General features: G+C 40.0%; 1 protein-coding gene across 1 annotated transcript in view; it reads right to left on the bottom strand.

Moving 5' to 3' along the window:
• Positions 1 to 5632, bottom strand: part of LOC128666719 (gastrula zinc finger protein XlCGF26.1-like) — a 58187-nt gene extending 52555 nt beyond the window's left edge. Inside the window, exon 1 of the mRNA XM_053721462.1 lies at positions 5535 to 5632. Coding sequence (XP_053577437.1) covers positions 5535 to 5619 — 85 coding nt within the window. The 5' untranslated portion in view covers positions 5620 to 5632. The remainder of the gene's footprint in view (positions 1 to 5534) is intronic.
• Positions 5633 to 23770: the final 18138 nt, after the last annotated feature.

Below are 23770 nucleotides of genomic sequence, written 5' to 3'. Positions count from 1 at the left end.
TGTTTCAGTTGGGAAACTCCTTGTAGGGGAGACTGTTTTTAAAAAGTGTTTTTTTTTTTTTTTCAGTTGAAGAAAAAGTTGTTGTTCACTCCCAAGCTATGTGTCGTCTAGTTCTTGGTGGAAAGGGGTTATTATTACAATTACCAAGAGTAGTTATTTGCTTGTCTCTGCTTACCAAAAAGATATTACAGATCCTACTGCCTCTCTGCTACAATTGGTGGCAAGCGACGGGATTCAAACTGCACAGCAAGTCATAGGACATGTGATGTATATGAACAGACGGTGAATGGGGACAGATTATACCAGACTAAAGAGAACTGCATTGAAGGAATTACTGGAGGCGAGAGGAATTATTGCCAGCAATAAAACCAAAGCAAGGCTGATTGCAGAGCTCATGGAGGGAGACCGGGTAGCAGGTACGGCCGTACCCATGACGAACAACGAAACTGAATTCCAAAATGAGATGCGGACCCGGTTGGCTTTTTTTCCGCTACCCCATTCGGAGGAGCTCCTGACACGGACATCAGCAGACGTACAGGAGTACTTGATGGTGACCCGACAAACCACCCCGAGACCTGGAGAGGGGCTACCAGTACACTCCAGTGCTGGTACAGGGAAAGCTAAGATTCCCTACCTACGCATTCAAGGATCATACCCAAACGGAGGATATCGATGGGTACCTACAGGACTTTGAGAGATTATGCCAACTGTATAATATTAGTACCGTTGACCAAGTTCCCCTACTGGCTGGCAAGTTATCCGGGCGGGCCGCTGAAGCCTACCGCACCATACCAGATGAGGACAGCAGGGACTACCAGAAGGTAAAACAGGCCATCCTGACTAGGTATGCTATTACCCCGGAGGCATACCAACAGCGGTTCCGAGACCTGAAGAAGCTGGAGAAAGATACCCACACTGAGTGGGCGCATCGGCTAACCAGGGTCGCTAAAGGCTGGTTGCAGGCAGCCCAAGTCACCCAGTTGGAAGATCTTTTACAACTCCTGTTGATGGAGCAATTCTTCTAAGGGGTGTCCACTGAATTGCAAAACTGGCTGAGAGATCGAAAACCGTGCATGGTACATACCGCAGCGACCTTGGCTGACGAATACCAAGGCGCTCGGAGAGCTCAACGAACACAGCAACGCTCCAGAACTGGGGTCACCCCAACCCCCACTGCAGCTCCCACACCTCTGCTACCCCATCCTGGAGGAGGAATCTACCCACCCCCTCCCCGATACCAGACTCGATCAGCTATCCGTTGCCATCTTTGTAACCAACAAGGGCACATTCAGAGAGACTGTCCCAGGAACAAGAACCGATCCACCTGGAACAACCAGAACAACTTGTCAAACAACCGGGCAGCTGTACACTGCTACCAGAACGAGCCCCGAATACAGACCCAACCCGCAGTCTTCCACGAGGAACCCTTGGGCATCTTACACGAGGTAAACCCAGTACAGGCCGCTTCGGACAACCTACAAAGCCATCGCCAGGTGGTCTATATAGAGGGCCAACGTGTCCAAGGGCTGCGTGACTCTGGGGCCACCATAACCTTGCTCCGGAAACATTTAGTTTCCACCAATCAACTCACCGGAGACTGTGTAGCTGTCCGGGTGGCCGGGGGAGCCATTTACAAGATTCCCACGGCCAAAGTACACTTGGATTGCGGAGCAGGGTCCAGGAACGTAGAAGTGGGCCTTATTTGCCCACAGACGTTATTTTGGGCAACGACTTAGGGGAGCTCACTTCAGCGTTTGCACCCAGAACCTCCCCACAAGCAGCATTGCCCGTGGTTACCCGACAACAGGCCCGCACCAACGCACTGGCTGATCACTCTGAGGCTCAGGTAAGCAATCACCCCCCTAATGTCTCTTGGGCCCCTCCACTAGAGTTTGGTAGCGAAGTGTCCACTGACCCCTCGTTGCAAGTATATAGGGATAAGGTAGACCAGAATCAGGCAGGGTTGGAAGGAGAGAGGTACGGTTGGGACAAGGGGTTACTGTACAGGTATGCAGAGAAGATAGTGGCTGGATCTATTCCCCTGTCCGTTCAGCAGTTAATAGTACCTCAGAGGTATAGACGAGAACTGCTACGGGTTGCCCACGATATTCCGCTGTCAGGCCACCTAGGAGTTAGTCGGACGAAGCACCGCCTAACTCAGAATTTCTTTTGGCCAGGGATCACCAAAGATATTACGCAGTATTGCCAGACGTGTGACACCTGCCAACGAGTAGGGAAAAGAGGAGACCAATATAAGGCGAAGCTACACTCCCTCCCCATAATAGAGGAGCCTTTTAGTCGAGTGGCGGTGGACCTCATTGGCCCCCTAGCCAAGCCTAGCCCCTCGGGGAAGAGGTATATACTCACGGTCGTGGATTATGCCACCCAATATCCCGAGGCAGTGGCTCTGGCTAATATTCATGCCGAGACCATGGCGGATGCCCTCATCAGAATCTTCTCCCGCATGGGATTTCCCCAGGAGATTATTTCGGACCGGGGAACCCAGTTTACGGCTGAGATTACCCACCAGTTGTGGAGAGCATGTGGGGTGAAACCCATTGTAAATTCCGCTTATCACCCCCAGTCTAATGGGCTCTGTGAACGGTTTAATGGAACACTGAAACAGATGCTCTGCACGTTCATAGATACCCAGAAGAACTGGGAGCGGTTTCTACCCCATTTGCTTTTCGCCTACCGGGAGGTACCTCAGGAGTCCACGGGGTTCTCTCCCTTTGAATTATTATTCGGAAGGAGGGTACGGGGTACCCTAGACTTAATCCGAGAGCATTGGGAGGGGGAAGTCACTAGTGATGGTACTCCTATCGTACCATACGTGCTGGAGTTTAGGGAGCGCCTGGAGGCCCTGACTCGGACCGTCCGCTCCAACCTTCAGGCGGCTCAAACCCGTCAGCACCATTGGTATGATAGGGGCTCCAGGGACCACAGTTTTCAGACTGGGCAGAAGGTGCTAATCTTAAAACCGGTCAAAAATGATAAACTGCAGGCCTCCTGGCAGGGCCCATACAAGGTAGTGGAACAAATCTGTGACACCACCTATGTGATCGGCCCATGTACTGGAGCAGGCGGTAGACGCATGCTCCATGTAAATATGTTGAAGCCGTACCATGAACGCACAGAGGAGGTGAATGCTATTTGCGCCCCTGCCGCGAACGACGCAGACAGTTTACAACTTCCCGACCTCCTAGGAATGAAGAACCGGAACGAAGGTCTGGGAGAGGTACAATTGGGTGAGCGGTTAAGTCCTCGGGAATGAGATCAAATAGCAGAGCTACTGCAGGAAAAGAGAGACACGTTCTCCAGCGTGCCTGGATATACCCAACTGGCCACCCATAGGGTAGAAACTCCAGGTCACCTCCCCATGCGTCAACCTCCTTACCACATACCAGAATCGGTGAGAGAACATATGCGGAAGGAGATTGACGAGATGCTACAGTTAGGAGTGATTGAGCACTCGGACAGCCCCTGGGCCTCGCTGGTAGTTCTAGTGCCGAAGCGGGATGGCACGACCCGCTTCTGCGTAGACTACCGGAAACTTAATGATAAAACCGTCTCTGACGCCCCGGATAGATGAGCTCCTGGATAAAATGGCTCAAGGCCAGTACCTCACCACCATAGATCTGTGTAAGGGGTACTGGCAGATCCCACTAGCTGAGGATGCCATCCCCAAATCAGCGTTCGTCACCCCGTTTGGCCTGTACCAATTCAAGGTCATGCCATTCGGGATGAAGAACGCTCCGGCTACTTTCCAGCGAATGGTAGATCGGCTAATGGATGGGTCCCAAGAGTACGCATGTGCCTATTTAGAAGACATAGCTATATTTAGCAGCTCCTGGGACGAGCATTTGAACCATATAGGGGCGATCTTAGATCGCATTAGGGAGGCAGGATTAACCCTTAAGCCTAGCAAATGTCATATAGGGATGGCGGAGGTCCAGTACCTAGGGCAACGAGTAGGTAGCGGGCAGCAGAAGCCAGAACCGGCCAAGGTAGAGGCCGTAGCCAAGTGGCCCACTCCCCGTACCAAGACCCAAGTGCTAGCCTTTCTAGGTACCGCAGGCTATTATAGGAAGTTTGTACCTAATTATAGTACCCTAGCCAAACCCCTCACCGATCTCACCCGTAAAAACCTTCCTAAGATTGTTACCTGGAGCCCAGAGTGTGAACAAGCATTCCAAGAACTGAAAAACGCTCTCGTAAATGCCCCTATCCTTGCTTCCCCGGATCCAACTAAACGCTTTCTCGTCCATACAGACGCTTCTATGTTTGGATTAGGAGCCGTGCTGAGCCAAGTCGGGGCTGATGGCAGCAAGCATCCTGTGGCCTACCTAAGCAGGAAACGGTTACCCCGAGAAGTTAGCTACGCCGCCATCGAAAAGGAATGCCTGGCCGTGGTGTGGGCCCTCAAGAAACTTCAGCCATATCTATATGGACAACAATTTTCCCTGCTCACAGATCACAACCCGTTGGTGTGACTGAACAGGGTATCCGGAGACAATGCCCAGCTGTTGCGCTGCAGTTTGGCGCTGCAGCCGTTTGACTTAACAATCCATTACCGACCTGGAAAGCAAAACGGCAATGCCGACGGGTTGTCCAGACAAACTGAACTTGAACCTTGATCTGTGAACACTCCTCCAGACCTCCCCAAGCCAATCCGTTGGGATCAGACTGGGTATGCCGGTTTGGTTCTGGAGGAGCATTGTGGCAAACCTCGCCACTTATGAACTATGCAGGAATTGTTATTTAGGCTAATGGTTAAAATGTATGTTAAACTGTATGTTACTGTTTAAATTCCCTGCTGTTTCAGTTGGGAAACTCCTTGTAGGGGAGACTGTTTTTAAAAAGTGTTTGTTTTTTTTTAGTTGAAGAAAAAGTTGTTATTCACTCCCAAGCTATGTGTCGTCTAGTTCTTGGTGGAAAGGGGTTATTATTACAATTACCAAGAGTAGTGATTTGCTTGTCTCTGCTTACCAAAAAGATATTACAGATCCTACTGACTCTCTGCTACAATTACCAAGAGTAGTTACTTGCTTGTCTCTGCCTACCCAAAATATATTACAGATCCTACTGCCTCTCTGCTACAACACATAACAACATAACGTGTGTCTGTGTGTAACCATCTGATAAATATAACTGTTATTTACATGACACATAATGATATAAACCTGAGTCTCACTAACGTGTGTCTGTGTGTAACCATCTGATAAATATAACTTATTTACATGACACATAATGATATAAACTTGAGTCTCACTAACGTGTGTCTGTGTGTAACCATCTGATAAATATAACTGTTATTTACATGACACATAATGATATAAACCTGAGTCTCACTAACGTGTGTCTGTGTGTAACCATCTGATAAATATAACTTATTTACATGACACATAATGATATAAACTTGAGTCTCACTAACGTGTGTCTGTGTGTAACCATCTGATAAATATAACTGTTATTTACATGACACAAAATGTCACATCAAAGAATAGTCCCTTTACTTAATAAGTGCTAATCACCTGTAGACGTATTTATAGGAACTTCATCCTCCTCAGTCTTCACCTGATCACATGTAAACAGATCTTCTGTTATCTCAACTTTCATTACATCAGCGATATCTGCGTCTGTACAAATAAAGCAGATTCTGTTTTTATATCACATGATCTAGTGTTTATATAACATAATCTAGTGTTGATATCACATAATCTAGTTTTTATATCACATGATGTAGTGTTTATATATCCTATGATGTAGTGTTTATATATCCTATGATCTAGTGTTTATATATCCTATGATCTAGTGTTTATATATCCTATGATCTAGTTTTTATATCACATGATCTAGTTTTTATATCACATGATCTAGTTTTTATATCACATGATCTAGTTTTTATATCACATGATCTAGTTTTTATATCACATGATCTAGTCTAAAACATCCTGAAGAAACTGAAAAAATTCTAGGAATTCTAAAAGAATGCCAAGAGAATTTATGAGAAGAACACCATGAAATGTAAGTCTTCCAAACTCGATAATAAATCTTTCTAGACACAGATTTACGAGCCTGCAACATAGTTTTAATCACTGAATCAGAGAAACTTCTATGACTAAGCATTCAATCTCAATACCATCAAATTTAATGATTTGAGATCCTGATAGAAAAACAAACCTTGAGATATAAGGTCTGGCCTTAATGGAAATGGCCAAGGTTGGCAACTGAACATCCGAACAAGATCCACATACCAAAACCTGAGCGGCCATGCTGGAGTCAACAGCAGCACAAACAATTGCTCCATGATGATTTTGAAAATCACTCTTGGAAGAAGTATAGGCAGGTTAATAACTCCAAGGAAGTGTCAATGCATCCACTGCTTCCGCCTGAGGATACCTGGACCTAGATAGGTACCTGGGAAGTTTCTTGTTTAGATGAGATGCCATCAGATCTATTTCTGGAAGCCCGCACATCTGAACAACTTGAAAAAAAGACATCTGGGTGAAGAGACCATTCTCCCGTATGTAAAGCTTGATGACAAAGCTAATCCGCTTCCCAATTGTCTGGGAATGGACCGAAGAAACTAGACAGGAGCTGGATTTTGCCCAAGCAAGTATTCAAAATACTTCTTTCATAGCCTGAGGACTGAGAGTCCCACCCTAATGATTGACATACGCCACAGTTGTGACATTGTCTGTCTGAAAACCAATAAACGTCTCTCTCTTCAAATAGAAGCCAAAACTGAAGAACTCTGAGAATCACACGGAGTTCCAAAATATTGATATATAATCTCGCATCTTGAGATTTCCAAACCCCTTGTACTGTCAGAGATCCCCAGATAGCTTCCCAACCTAAAAGACTTGCATCTGTTGTGATCACGGTCCAGGTTGGATGAACCAAAGAGACCCATAGAACTATACTATGGTGATCTAACCACCAAGTCAGAGATAGTTGAATATTGGGATTCAAGGATATTAAATGTGATATCCTAGAATAATCCCTGCACCATTAATTCAGCATTAAAAACTGGAGAGGTTTCATATGAAAATGAGCAAAGAGAATCGAATCCAATGCTGCAGTCATGAGACCTAAAACTTCCATGCATATAGCTACTGAAGGAAATAATAGAGACTAAAGGTTCCGACAAGCTGAACCCAATAAAAATTGTCTCTTGTCTGTTAGAAACAAAGACATTGACACAATCTATCTGGAAACCTAAAAAAGGTGACCCTTGTCTTGAGGAATCAAGGAACTTTTGGTAAAATGATCCTCCAACCATGTCCTTGAAGAAACAACAGAAGTTGAAACGTATGAGATTCTGCAGAACGAAAAGACTGAGCAAATACCACAATATCGTCCAAATAAGGAAACACCGAGAACCCTATGAAAAGATTCCTAGAGCTGTCGCTAGGCCAGAAGGGAAAAGCAACAAATTGGTAATGCTTGTCTAAAAAAGAGAATCTCAGAAAATGAAAATAATCTGAATGAAAACAGAATATGAAGATATGCATCCTGTAAGTCTATTGTAGGCAAATAATGCCCTTGCTGACCAAAAGGCAGAATAGACCATATAAACACCATTCTGAAAGATGGTACTCTTACATGACAATTCAAAAAGATTTTCTATCTTTGGGACAATTAATAGTTCTGAACAAAACCCCAGACCCTGTTCCTGAAATGGAACTGGTATGAATACCCCAGATAACTCCAGATCTGAAACACACTTCAGGAAAGTCTGAGCCTTTACTGGAATAGCCGGAATATGCTAGAGATAAAAAGACTTCTCAAAGGCGGTCTTACTCTGAATCCTATTCTGTACCCCAATCTAAGAAGTTTGGACCGAATTGAACCAAACAACTTTAGAAAAGTCTTAACCTTCCCTTTACCAGCTAAGCTGGAATAAGGGCCGCACCTTCATGTTAATTTCGGGGCTGACTTTGATCTTTTAAATGGCTTGAATTCATTCCATTTTGAAGAAAGCTTCCAATTAGAAACATGTTACTTGGGGAAGAATTAGGGTTCCATTCCTTATTAAGAACAAAAACTAATATAAGCTTAAGATTTACTCTTAGAGCTTTATCTTGAAGCAAAAAACTCCCTTTCCCAGAGTAACAGTTGAAAGTATTGAATCCAATTGTGAACCAAATAATTTATTACCTTGGAAAAATAGAAATCTGGATTTTAGAAATCAAATTAGCATTCCAAGATTTAAGTTACAAAGTTATTCTAGCTAAAATAGCTAAAGACATAGATTTAACCTCAATTGTGAAAATATCAAAAAATGACATCACAAATGAAATTATTAGCATGTTGAATCAACTTAACAATGCTAAACAAATCATAATCCGATACTTGTTGCGCTAAAGTATCCAAACAACAAGTTGAAGCAGTTGCAACATCAGCGAAATAAATTGCAGGCCTAAGAAAAGGACCTGAAAATAATTTTCCTTAGATAAGATACAAGTTTCCCATCTGAAGGAACTTAAAAATAAATACTATTTTTCATAGGAATAGTAGTATATTTATCAATAGTAGAGATAGCCCCATTAACTTTGGGGATCTTTCCCCCAAAACTCCAAACTAACTGCTGACAAAGGATACAATTTAAAAACCTTAAAGAAGGAATAAAAGAAGTCACAGGCCTATTCCATTCCCTAGTATCAGGAACTGGAAAAAAACCTCTGAAGAAACCACAGGAAGTTAATAAGCAGAATTAAAATGTTAGCTAGTTTTAAAATCAAAAGGACTAGTCTCTTCAATATCCAATATAATCAACACCTTTTCAACAAAGAACGAATGTACTTTATTTTAAAGTAAAAAAGTAGATTTGTTAGTGTCAATATCTGATGAAGGATATTCTGAATGAGATAAATCATCATCAGAGAAGGATAATTCAGTATGTTGTCGGTCATTTGAAAATTCATCAACTAAATGAGAAGTTTAAAAAAGACCTTTACATTTTATTAGAAGGCGGGATGGCAGACAAAGCCTTTAGAATAGAATCAGAAAAATGTTCTTATAAATTCCTAGGTATGATCTAGTTTTTATATCACATGATCTACTTTTTATATCACATGATCTAGTGTTTATATATCACATGATCTAGTGTTTATATCACATCATCTAGTGTTTATATCACACCATCTAGTGTTTATATCACACCATCTAGTGTTTATATCACACCATCTAGTGTTTATATCACATCATCTAGTGTTTATTTCACATCATCTATGGTTTATAACTTTACCATAAAACAGTTTGTGTGTTTCCCAGACAGACAATAGCACCAAATACACAAACTGTGGTACTTTTCCCTATAACATGCCTGTTACTTATCCTACATCTTTTTTAGATAAAGTGGAATTTTAGACATAACGTGTGCACAATCATCAATAACCTGTGCGCCTCAGACACGACATGTGCACACTCATCAGCAACCTGTGTGCCTCAGACACAATGTGTGCACACTCATCAGTAACCTGTGTGCCTCAGACACGTGTGCACACTCATCAGTAACCTGTCTGCCTCAAACACAACGTGTGCACACTCATCAGTAACCTGTCTGCCTCATTTCACAACGTGTGCACACTCATCAGTAACCTGTGTGCCTCAGACACAACGTGTGCACACTCATCAGTAACCTGTGTGCCTCAGACACAACGTGTTCACACTCATCAGTAACCTGTGTACCTCAGATGCAACGTGTGCACACTCATCAGTATGTAACCTGTGTGCCTCAGACACAACGTGTGCACTCATCAGTAACCTGTGTGCCTCAGACACAACGTGTTCACACTCATCAGTAACCTGTGTACCTCAGATGCAACGTGTGCACACTCATCAGTATGTAACCTGTGTGCCTCAGACACAACGTCTGCACACTCATCAGTAACCTGTCTGCCTCAAACACAACGTGTGCACACTCATCAGTAACCTGTGTACCTCAGATGCAACGTGTGCACACTCATCAGTATGTAACCTGTGTGCCTCAGACACAACGTGTGCACACTCATCAGTGTGAAATAAAAATAAATCATAAGATAGCTACAATATAACTATTAGTTATATTGTAGCTAGTTTAGGGGTTTTTTTTACAGGTAAGTTTGTATTTAGTTTTAAATATGAATTATTTAGTTAATAATTGTAAGGTTTATTTAGATTTATTTTAATTATAATTAAGTTAGGGGGTGTTAGGGCTAGACTTAGTAATAACTTTAGTATAATGGCGGCGACATTGGGGGCAGCAGATTATGGGTTAATAAGTATGTAGGTGGCAGCGATGTTAGGGGCAGCAGATTAGGGGTTTATAACTAATGTAGGTGGCAGTGATGTTAGGGGCAGCAGATTAGGGGTTAATAACTGTAATGTAAGTGGTGGCGATGTTAGGGGCAGCAGATTAGGGGTGTTTAGACGTGGGGTTTATGTTAGGGTGTTAGGTTTAAACTTAACTTTTTCTTTCCCCATAGACATCAATAGGGCTGCGTTACAGAGCTTTTTATTCCGCGATCGCAGGTGTTAGATTTTTTTTGCCGGCTCTCCCCATTGATGTCTATGGGGAAATCGTGCACGAGCACGTCAAAGTAGCGCTTGATTTCGTTGCAGTATGGAGCTCAACGCCACCATTTCGCCCGCACAAGACTGCTTTTTTAAAACCTGTAATAGCAGTGCTATAGGGAGGTGAAAACGCAGAAAATGTTGTGGTCGTTAATTTTCCTATAGCGATCAAAACTCGTAATGTAGCTGATTGTTTTGTATGCCAATAGCCACTTATTTGAAAACAAATAATCTGTAGTATTAAGGTTATCCTTACCGGACTTTCTCTCCACAGTTTTGAGATCCACCTTATAAGTCGAGTTTGCTTACTGAATCTTTATTGGAGTATTTTCACCTCCGTACACTCCGTCTTACTGTAGGGTCTTTTTTTTCATTGTCCGCGTACCGGTAAACTCAGCTGAATTCGGCTGTCGCCACTTACACCCGCTAATTTGGGTAAAGGCTTTCCTCTGTTGTCTTGTGTGATGTCACCATACGTCGAGTTATTTGAATCCTTAGTCTCCAATATTCTACTTGCGCAAGTAGTTTTTGATAAACTGTCACCCTCACCGCTATCTGCTAATCAAGCTTGTCAGCAATTCTGCACTTTAGTACTACCAGTACGCAGAACATCGCAAAACACTTGTTTTATTGCAGACACGGATCCTATGGGTGTAAATACGATCAGTGGTTCTTTCCTCAAAAGCTTCTATGCGTTTCACCCTCTTATTAGGGCTTTATCAAGATGCTGTTTGAGCCTTCCTTCCATTCTTTTGAAAACCTTACTTCTCTTTGATTGGTCTAAAGTCTCTCGTAAATTTAAAGTCACAGGGGCAATATTATTATTGCCATATTCTAACTTTTTAGAACAGGGTTTATCTTTTTGGAACATACTTTGGATATTTTGAGGATATCTTTTTTGTGGTGACCCAGTAATCATATTTCATAACATATAACATATTTATATACAAATATCATATTTATATATAAAAGTTAATACTGTCACAAAGAGTGCAAATATAAAAATTCTAAAAATTATATGATACATAGATATAAATGGTCTAATGTGCACTTTAGACCATTTATATCTACGTATCATATAATTTTTAGAATTTTCTATGGAGATATTTTAATTAAGGTTTTAGTTTGATCGATCAATAGGAAGTTATTATTAAGGACTACTTATCTTATATTGTATAATTTTATGAATAACGACTATATATGTTTTGACTATTAATTTGACTCATTCTTGTATGTTAAATTTATTAATAATTTTTGATATCTTGGGCCGGATATGGTTTTATTATGTGGAATCAGATTTAATCTATAACGATCCTCTAATTTAGATACTATATTAACACAATTGTATCTTTAAAGTATTCTTACAATTGTAAGTGTTTCTGCAACACCAAGTAATTTTGCAACATTAAGTATTTTTACTGTGAAGATCAGTATTTTAATTTATGTATACCATAATAGGGTCATTTAAATCACCCTTATAACGATCCGTTACAATAAAAAATTGGGTTATAAAGTAACCTAATATATTTTGATAGATATCTTCACTGAATTATCCTATCTGCTTTTTTAGCGCCCTCTTAAATTTTCTACCAATTTATCCACGCTCATAAGTAACCTGTGTGCCTCAGACACCTGTGCACACTTATCAGTAAGAAAGAAAGTTCTCCAGCTTGTGATAAACATACAGGGTCCAAATCAGCAACGTTTCGGGCAACAACTTAGCCCTTTCTCAAGCTTAACAAAGAATGAAATAAGACCGTGTTTAATAGCCATAATGGCGCCAAACAATTGTGTTCAATATAACATGTTACCATCTAGTGGTATAATGTGAATATTCCAAAAAACACAATGTTGCAATAGTGATACAATATATTAATTAAAAACAATTGCAATAGTGCCATATAATAGATAGTATATGTATTTGTATAAATCATTTTTGATGTGATCATAGTGTATAAATATTTATACAAAATAAAAAAAATTACTAATACATAATCTAAATGACTTAAAAACAATTGAATCATTACTAAAAAGTCTATATATGAAGATTCAAAAAATACATAATCACCACATATAACATTCAATCAAAAAAATTAATAAATGGATATTCAGAAAAAGTATTTCATAAACCTTCATAATTGCCTCTCATGTAGAATAAATAAAATTCGGAAACCTAAACATATTAATGTATTAATAAATTAATATATAGATATATGCTACCAAAAAAGCTGACAAATTGCACTCCCTATTAAGCCCTTTAGACCATAAAATACACAATTCATTAATCCAAAAGGTTTCCCTTTTACTCAATAACATCTCCCTATCGTCACTTCTTCTAGGTATATGCACTTGTTCAATGATCTGAAATCGAAGCTGGCTAATATTATGCCCCGCCTCTAAAAAAATGAGAAGAGACTGGGACATCCTTATCACCGCATCTGATATTTGACTTGTGTTCAGATATCCTTTCACGTGCATCTCTAGTAGATTGTCCAATATATAATAAGGAACATGGAGATTTGATGGCATAAATAATATATCTTGATCTACAAGTCAAATATTCCTTAATCATGTACATCCTGCCTGTATATGGGTGACAAAACTTGTCACCTTTAATCATAGAATTGCAAATGATGCATGATAAACATGGAAAACAACCTCTACGTACTTGGCCAGTAATAGTTCTCTGAATGCTTTTGTTACTTCCTACATCGGCCTTGACCAATCTATCTTTCATATTCTGACTTCTTTTGTAAGCTGGCTTGGAGGTTCAGCAAATGCTTTAATCTCTGGATGGCATTTCTGTAAGATATGCCAATACTTACGAACAAGAGAACTTCTAATGTTGTACTGTGATACAAAAACAAGTCTATCTACTTTTGATTTTCCTCTTACTGTATTAGACACAAATTTAATTGGCCCTGAAATGATATTTTGTTTCTCTCTGTATAAGTTCAGTAGGATAAACTCTTAACATAAATGTACTTGACATTTGCTCTAACCGTATTTTTTTCACTGCAGGATCTGATACGATGCGATCAACCCGCAACAACTGGCTCTTAGCTATAGCCCTAAAGGTAGAGGATGGATGAAAGCTGCCATATAATAACATATTATTCTTGTCAGTAGGTTTGGAAAAAATATCAGCCCTTAATCCATGCTCTCTTTTATATATACGTGTATCCAGAAATTCAATGGATTGTTCATCAAATGTCAAAGTAAATTTAATGCCATTAACTGAGTTATTCAAATCTTCAATAAAGGCCAATAGGGATCCAATGTCGCCGTACCATATGCCAAACACATCGTCGATAAAACGCCAAGTGGCTCCATATAATTTGAACAAAGAATGTTCATAAACAAATAATTCTTCAAAATTATTCATAAAGATGTTGGCATAGGTTGGGGCGACATTGGATCCCATGGCTGTCCCTTGCTTTTGAAAGTAAAATGTGTCTTTAAAAAGAAAATAATTCATATAAAGCATTACCTCCAGCAGTTTCAAAAAGAATTTAATTTGTGCCTCATTATATTTGTTATCACTTCCCAATACTTTTGCTACAGAAGCAATCCCACTAGTATGTTTAATCGACGTATATAGACTTGAAACGTCAAGAGTAAACAAAATTATCTTATGATTTTGTAGATTAAGTTCCTCAAGTTTCTTTAAAAAAATCATATGTGTCCTTAATATATGAAGATTTAGTTACATATGGTTGTAAAATTGTATCTAAAAAAACAGAGATATTGGTAAAAATTGACCCTGAGCCAGCCACTATAGGTCTACCCGGTGGCTTAGATTTATTTTTGTGAATTTTTTGTAAACAATATAGGACCGGCCTAATGGGATGTTTAATTAGTAAAAAAAATCCCTTAAATCACTTGAAATCAATTCACTTTTCACAGCATGAGATAAAATATTAGAGATTTAATTATGTATCTTATGCGTAGGATCATAACCAATGGCTGCATACACTGCTGTATCACTTAATTGCTGAGTGATTTCTTTAACATAAGCCTCCTGGTCCATGACCACTAGGGTACCACCTTTATCAGCACCTTTTACAGTTAACCCCTTCCTTGACCTGATGCCTTATAATTTCTATATTCCATTATTTTCTTCTGAAATAAAAAATCAGGTTTTTGGAATAACTGTTCCACATCCTTTAGTACCAAGTCTAAAAAGGGGTTCATGCTATTATCATTAGTGTTAAATTTACTGGTATTTTTAAGACCTACTGATTTACAAGTAAGAATGCTATTCTCAGTGGTGTGTCCCTTTATACATAAATCATTATCACCTTTGCCAAAGAATAATTTCAACTTAATAGAGCGAAAAAACGTATACATCTCATGCTGTACCTGAACAAGTTACCTTTATTCATTGGACAATAGGATAATCCTTTATTAAGAAATAAAATCTCATCATCGGTCAAATTTACCCCTGAGATATTGTGTACAATATTAGCATCATCAGTATTGGTAGCATTATTAATACAAGATGTTAATGAAAGTCCCGGTTTTCAAGTCCGTAGTATCTAATGTTCGGATATCACATAAACTTGAATCATTCTCCCTTGCCAGCTTACAAAAGAAGTCCGAATATGAAAGATAGTTTGGTCAAGGCCGATGTAGGAAGTAACAAAAGCATTCAGAGAGCTATTACTGGCCAAGTACGTAGAGGTTGTTTTCCATGTTTATCATGCATCAATTGCAATTCTATGATTAAAGGTGACAAATTTTGTCACCCATATACAGGCAGGAGGTACATGATTAAGGAATATTTGACTTGTAGATCAAGATATATTATTTATGCCATCAAATGTCCATGTTCCTTATTATATATTAAACAATCTACTAGAGAGGCACGTGAAAGGATATCTGAACACAAGTCAAATATCAGATGCGGTGATAAGGATGCCCCAGTCTCTTCTCATTTTTTAGAGGCGGGGCATAATATTAGCCAGCTTCAATTTCAGATCATTGAACAAGTGCATATACCTAGAAGAGGTGGAGATAGGGAGATGTTATTGAGTAAAATGGAAACCTTTTGGATTAATAAATTGTGTACCTTATGGCCTAAAGGGCTTAATAGGGAGTGCAATTGGTCAGCTTTTTGGTAGCATATATCTGTATATTAATTTACTAATACATGAATTTGTTTAGGTTTCCGAATTTTATGTATTCTACATGATAGGGAATTATGAAGGTTTATTATATACTTTTTCTGAATATCCATTTATTATTTTTTGATTGAATGTTATATGTGGTGATTATGTATTTTTTTAATCTCCATATATAGATTTTTTAGTAATGATTCAATTGTTTTTATGTCATTTAGATTATGTATTAGTAATTTTATTTTTTTTAAATATTTATACACTATGATCACATCAAAAATGATTTATACACATATATGTACTATCTATTATACGGTACTATTGCAATTGTTTTAATGAATATATTGTATCACTATTGCAACATTGTGGTTTTTTGAATATTCACATTATACCACTAGATGGCAACATGTTATGTTGAAACAAAAAATGAGCAACAAACTTTGCTCACCAAAGCAAAGTTCAGGTTTGTGTAGTGTGCTAAGGGAGGCTGTCACCTTCGCGACGTGCAGTGATAAAGGATCCAAAGAGTATGTGTAGATATTGATACAATCCCCAAATGAAACAAAGCAACCTGTACCTTCTGTTTTGTAGTACTGACCATAAGCATGCAGGCAAAGGAACGTTTTCACATAGCTGTTAAAGCAGTGATTGTCATGTAAGTCCAGGCAATTACTTCAAGCCCCAGAATAAGGAGCACCGTTACAGTTATTTTCACACACACTGCCCGCTTCTGCAATTGACAGCTAGGAGATAAATAAGGAACACAGTTACAGATATTTTCACAAACTGCCCGCTTCTGCAATTTACAGCAGGGAGATTAATGTATCATTCCATCCTGGCAGCTACTGCGTAAACTGCTGGGCAGATAGCGGTAGTCAGACTCAGAATCTGCAAAGTCCTAATCTCCAAAAAGCCGGATCAATCAAGCAGTCATTTTTCAGAAATAACAGTGCCAATTATGCAAATGCGTACTCACAGTACCGGGGATCCGTTGTTTGGCGATCTCAAGTTGTATTCCTCAATGTCGGGTGCATCACATGCAGCTTGATACCGGAAGAACACTGCTCAGCCTCTCACAATAGCACACTCCACATCCAATCCATCAAAGTCAACAGGGTCAGCTTGAGCCTGTATCGGCCCGGAGAAGCCAGCGGAAGTGGAGTCCCAGTACTCCACAATAAAATATAAGAAAAAAAAAGAGTATCCAGTGCTAATCCAAGGAAAGGGAAAAAGAGTCACTCCAGTTCCAAATATAAAAGTGTAAAAAAAGCCTTTATTCAGAGTATTCCATAGGATAAAACATGTCAAAAAACAATCTCAGCATAGAGAACATTTAGAAAAAGTCTGACCGGTTTCGGCACAAAGTGGCCGTAGTCATAGACAGTTAACAGGTGTTCAGAAAAGAGCACCTTATATACCTGTTAACCACTCCCCAAGTGGGAGTGGTATAATGAAACATTATTAAAAACATACTTGTATCTCTAAGCTGTAGAGAAGAGGGATTTAGCATATATGTAAAAAAACATATATGTGAAGATAGAAAAAACAAATATAAGGTTAATAACTTAAACAAATAAGCAACTTAAGCAGTATGCTAAATAGTTACAAAAAATGTCAACAATATTACAGAGGGCAAATTTATATATACAAATGTGAATGCACATACATGATTAAATAGGGAAATTCCATAAAAATAAAAATACATTTTATTTAAAATTTTAAGTCTGTATGGAATTGTTGAATAATCCTAAACTGAACCTATTATATAATCTGGATAAATATTTCCACATTAATAAAGGCATGAAAGAAATAAACAATATCACTAACATCCATGTCAACCGACTATGAAAAACCCAAAGGTATTTGTATAGTTACATCAGATATTAGTACTCAATATAAATCTGAGACAGAAACAAACACTATCTGTGCCAAAAATTGATGATGTCAAATTCGGAATTGAAGCCCCCAGGTAACAGGATACCGAGCCTGTGTATCCAGTAAATCTCCTGTCTGGAGAGAATATGGAATATATCACCCCCTCTTGGTGGTCTGGACACCTGCTCTATAGCCTGCCACCTGAGGGTTCCAACATCTCCCGAATGGACATCCAAAAAGTGCTTGAACAAAGCAGAAACAGCCCTTTCCTGGGAGACATATGAGAGATGCTCCCTGATCCGCTTGCCCACAGGCCTAGTGGTTCTGCCCACGTATTGTTTGTTACACTGGGTGCACTCGATTAAATATATGACATATTTACTGCCACATTTTATGCAACCTCTAGTGTCAAAAACTTCTGAGGTACGGGCTGAGGTAAATGTTTTTGAAACATACATGTGGTCACATGACTTACATGTCCTTTTACCACACTTGTATGTTCCCTTTACCTTCAGCCAAGAGCTACCACTATCCCGTTGTGGCAGCATACTAGGGGACAAAATGTTTCCCAGGGTCAGATTACGTTTGTAGATGAAATTACAGCCATCATCTATAATCTCCCATAGTACAGTGTCACCACGAAGAATAGGCAAATTTTTCTTTATTACCTTACAAACTTTGTCAAACTGATTAGAGAAGGCCGTGACTAGGGTAGGTTTAAACTTAGTAGAAGGATGATTTATCAGTTTGATGTCTCTTTGCCGTCCATGGACACTTTTTCCGCCCATAGCCGAAACTTCTGAGAAGGTCCTGTTAATCAACTTTTTGGGGTACCCCCTATCCTTCAATCTGGATTTCAGTTCCTCACTCTCCTTAAGGAAATCCTCTTCCCGTGAACAATTTCTTTTAATCCGCATGAATTGGCCTTTAACAATGCCTTTAAAAACATGCCTAGGGTGACTACTTCTGGCATGCAGCAGCGTGTTCCCAGAAATAGGCTTCCTATAAAGAGATGAGGACACCCCCCCAGTAGCAACATCAGAACTAAGGGTCACATCCAAGTAATTGATACTAGTTTGATTCCACTCAAAGGTGAAACTCAGGCCCACACTGTTGGTATTAAACATGTCAACCAGTATTTCTACTTGATCTTTATTGCCTGACCAAAAGACCAACAGGTGATCTATAAAGCGCAGGTATTTGATAATATGCCGTGTATTGTCTCTATTACCTCCAAAGACATGGAACCGCTCCCACCACCCATGAACAGGTTGGCGCATTTTGTCCCCTAGTATGCTGCCACAACGGGATAGTGGTAGCTCTTGGCTGAAGGTAAAGGGAACATACAAGTGTGGTAAAAGGACATGTAAGTCATGTGACCACATGTATGTTTCAAAAACATTTACCTCAGCCCGTACGTCAGAAGTTTTTGACACTAGAGGTTGCATAAAATGTGGCAGTAAATATGTCATATATTTAATCGAGTGCACCCAGTGTAACAAACAATACGTGGGCAGAACCACTAGGCCTGTGGGCAAGCGGATCAGGGAGCATCTCTCATATGTCTCCCAGGAAACATTTACCTCAGCCCGTACGTCAGAAGTTTTTGACACTAGAGGTTGCATAAAATGTGGCAGTAAATATGTCATATATTTAATCGAGTGCACCCAGTGTAACAAACAATACGTGGGCAGAACCACTAGGCCTGTGGGCAAGCGGATCAGGGAGCATCTCTCATATGTCTCCCAGGAAAGGGCTGTTTCTGCTTTGTCCAAGCACTTTTTGGATGTCCACTCGGGAGATGTTGGAACCCTCAGGTGGCAGGCTATAGAGCAGGTGTCCAGACCACCAAGAGGGGGTGATATATTCCATATTCTCTCCAGACAGTAGATTTACAGGATACACAGGCTCGGTAGCCTGTTACCTGGGGGTTTCAATTCTGAATTTGACATCATCAATTTTTGGCACAGATAGTGTTTGTTTCTGTCTCAGATTTATATTGAGTACTAATATCTGATGTAACTATACAAATACCTTTGGGTTTTTCATAGTCGGTTGACATGGATGTTAGTGATCTTGTTTATTTCTTTCATGCCTTTATTAATGTGGAAATATTTATCCAGATTATATAATAGGTTCATTTTAGGATTATTCAACAATGCCATACAGACTTAAAATGTAAAATAAAATGTATTTTTATTTTTATGGAATTTCCCTATTTAATCATGTATGTGCATTCACATTTGTATATATAAATTTGCAATTTGTAATATTGTTGACATTTTTTGTAACTATTTAGCATACTGCTTAAGTTGCTTATTTGTTTAAGTTATTAACCTTATATTTGTTTTTTCTATCTTCACATATATGTTTTTTACATATATGCTAAATCCCTCTTCTCTACAGCTTAGAGATACAAGTATGTTTTTAATAATGTTTCATTATACCACTCCCACTTGGGGAGTGGTTAACAGGTATATAAGGTGCTCTTTTCTGAGCACCTGTTAACTGTCTATGACTACGGCCACTTTGTGCTGAAACCGGTCAGACTTTTTCTAAATGTTCTCTATGCTGAGATTGTTTTTTGACATGTTTTATCCTATGGAATACTCTGAATAAAGGCTTTTTTTTACACTTATATTTGGAACTGGAGTGACTCTTTTTCCCTTTCCTTGGATTAGCACTGGATACTCTTTTTTCTTATATGTTATGTTGAACACAATTGTTTGGCGCCATTATGCCTATTTAAACAATGTCTTATTTCACTCTTTGTTTTAGTAAACTACATGAAAGAAGTAAGTAACTGTGTGCACAGCCCCAGCACTTATAAACCAACAAGTAAACTAAATGAGAGAGCACACAGTAACTGTGTGCACAGCCCCAGCACTAATAAACCAGACAGTAAACTACATGAGAGAGCAGTAAGAAACTGTGTGCACCGACCCAGCACTTATAAACCAGACAGTAAACTACATGAGAGAGCAGTAAGTAACTGTGTGCACAGCCCCAGCACTTATAAACCAGACAGTAAACTACATGAGAGCAGTAAGTAACTGTGTGCACAGCCCCAGCAATTATAAACCAGACAGTAAACTACATGAGAGAGCAGTAAGTAACTGTGTGCACAGCCCCAGCACCTATAAACCAGACAGTAAACTACATGAGAGTAGTAAGTTACTGTGTGCACAGCCCCAGCACTTATAAACCAGACAGTAAACTACATGAGAGCAGTAAGTAACTGTGTGCACAGCCCAAGCACTTATAAACCAGACAGTAAACTACATGAGAGAGCAGTAAGTAACTGTGTGCACAGCCCCAGCACTAATAAACCAGACAGTAAACTAAATGAGAGAGCACTCAGTAACTGTGTGCACAGCCCAAGCACTTATAAACCAGACAGTAAACTACATGAGAGAGCAGTAAGTAACTGTGTGCACAGCCCCAGCACTAATAAACCAGACAGTAAACTAAATGAGAGAGCACTCAGTAACTGTGTGCACAGCCCCAGCACTTATAAACCAGACAGTAAACTACATGAGAGAGCAGTAAGTAACTGTGTGCACAGCCCCAGCACTTATAAACCAGACAGTAAACTACATTAGAGTAGTATGTTACTGTGTGCACAGGCTCAGCACTTATAAACCAGAAAGTAAACTACATGAGAGCAGTAAGTAACTGTGTGCACAGCCCCAGAACTTATAAACCAGACAGTAAACTATATGAGATAGCAGTAAGTAACTGTGTGCACAGCCCCAGAACTTATAAACCAGACAGTAAACTACATGAGAGAGCAGTAAGTAACTGTGTGCACAGCCCCAGCACTAATAAACCAGACAGTAAACTAAATGAGAGAGCACTCAGTAACTGTGTGCACAGCCCAAGCACTTATAAACCAACCAGTAAACTACATGAGAGAGCAGTAAGTAACTGTGTGCACAGCCCCAGCACTTATAAACCAGACAGTAAACCACATGAGAGAGCAGTAACTAACTGTGTGCACAGCCCCAGCACTTATAAACCAGACAGTAAACTACATGAGACAGCAGTAAGTAACTGTGTGCACAGCCCCAGCACTTATAAACCAGACAGTAAACTACATTAGAGAGCAGTAAGTAACTGTGTGCACAGCCCCAGCACTTATAAACCAGACAGTAAACTACATTAGAGCAGTATGTTACTGTGTGCACAGGCTCAGCACTTATAAACCAGAAAGTAAACTACATGAGAGCAGTAAGTAACTGTGTGCACAGCCCCAGAACTTATAAACCAGACAGTAAACTATATGAGATAGCAGTAAGTAACTGTGTGCACAGCCCCAGAACTTATAAACCAGACAGTAAACTACATGAGAGAGCAGTAAGTAACTGTGCGCACAGCCCCAGCACATATAAACCAGACAGTGAACTACATGAGAGCAGTAAGTAACTGTGTGCACAGCCCAAGCACTTATAAACCAGACAGTAAACTACATGAGAGCAGTAAGTAACTGTGTACACAGCCACAGCACCTATAAACCAGACAGTAAACTACATGAGAGCAGTAAGTAACTGTGTGCACAGCCCCAGCACTTACAAACCAGACAGTAAACTACATGAGAGAGCAGTAACTGTGTGCACAGCCCCAGCACTTATAAACCAGACAGTAAACTACATGAGAGAGCAGTAAGTAACTGTGTGCACAGCCCCAGCACTAATAAACCAGACAGTAAACTACATGAGAGAGCAGGAAGTAACTGTGTGAACAGCCCTAGCACTAATAAACCAGACAGTAAACTAAATGAGAGAGCACTCAGTAACTGTGTGCACAGCCCCAGCAATTATAAACCAGACAGTAAACTACATGAGAGCAGTAAGTAACTGTGTGCACAGTCCCAGCACTTATAAACCAGACAGTAAACTACATGAGAGAGCAGTAAGTAACTGTGTGCACAGCCCCAGCACTAATAAACCTGACAGTAAACTAAATGAGAGAGCACTCAGTAACTGTGTGCACAGCCCAAGCACTTATAAACCAGACAGTAAATTACATGAGAGAGCAGTAAGTAACTGTGTGCACAGCCCCAGCACTTATAAACCAGACAGTAAACTACATGAGAGAGCAGTAAGTAACTGTGTGCACAGCCCCAGCACTTATAAACCAGACAGTAAACTACATGAGAGAGCAGTAAGTAACTGTGTGCACAGCCCCAGAACTTATAAACCAGACAGTAAACTATATGAGATAGCAGTAAGTAACTGTGTGCACAGTCCCAGCACTTATAAACCAAACAGTAAACTACATGAGAGTGCAGTAAGTAACTGTGTGCACAGCCCCAGCACTTATAAATCAGACAGTAAACTACATGAGAGAGCAGTAAGTAACTGTGTGCACAGCCCCAGCACTTACAAACCAGACAGTGAACTACATGAGAGCAGTAAGTAACTGTGTGCACAGCCCCAGCACTTATAAACCAGACAGTAAACAACATGAGAGCAGTAAGTAACTGTGTGCACAGCCCCAGCACTTATAAACCAGACAGTAAACTACATTAGAGTAGTATGCTACTGTGTGCACAGGCTCAGCACTTATAAACCAGAAAGTAAACTACATGAGAGCAGTAAGTAACTGTGTGCACAGCCCCAGAACTTATAAACCAGACAGTAAACTATATGAGATAGCAGTAAGTAACTGTGTGCACAGCCCCAGAACTTATAAACCAGACAGTAAACTACATGAGAGAGCAGTAAGTAACTGTGTGCACAGCCCCAGCACTTATAAACCAGACAGTAAACTACATGAGAGAGCAGTAAGTAACTGTGTGCACAGCCCCAGCACTTATAAACCAGACAGTAAACTACATTAGAGCAGTATGTTACTGTGTGCACAGGCTCAGCACTTATAAACCAGAAAGTAAACTACATGAGAGCAGTAAGTAACTGTGTGCACAGCCCCAGAACTTATAAACCAGACAGTAAACTATATGAGATAGCAGTGAGTAACTGTGTGCACAGCCCCAGCACTTATAAACCAGACAGTAAACTACATGAGAGAGCAGTAACTGTGTGCACAGCCCCAGCACTTATAAACCAGACAGTAAACTACATGAGAGAGCAGTAAGTAACTGTGTGCACAGCCCCAGCACTAATAAACCAGACAGTAAACTACATGAGAGAGCAGTAAGTAACTGAGTGAACAGCCCTAGCACTAATAAACCAGACAGTAAACTAAATGAGAGA

Source organism: Bombina bombina, chromosome 7 (genome assembly GCF_027579735.1).
Source record: "Bombina bombina isolate aBomBom1 chromosome 7, aBomBom1.pri, whole genome shotgun sequence".
Taxonomy (NCBI): domain Eukaryota; kingdom Metazoa; phylum Chordata; class Amphibia; order Anura; family Bombinatoridae; genus Bombina; species Bombina bombina.
The sequence above is the reverse complement of the archived record's forward strand: the minus strand, read 5'-3'. Positions and strand labels throughout refer to the sequence as shown.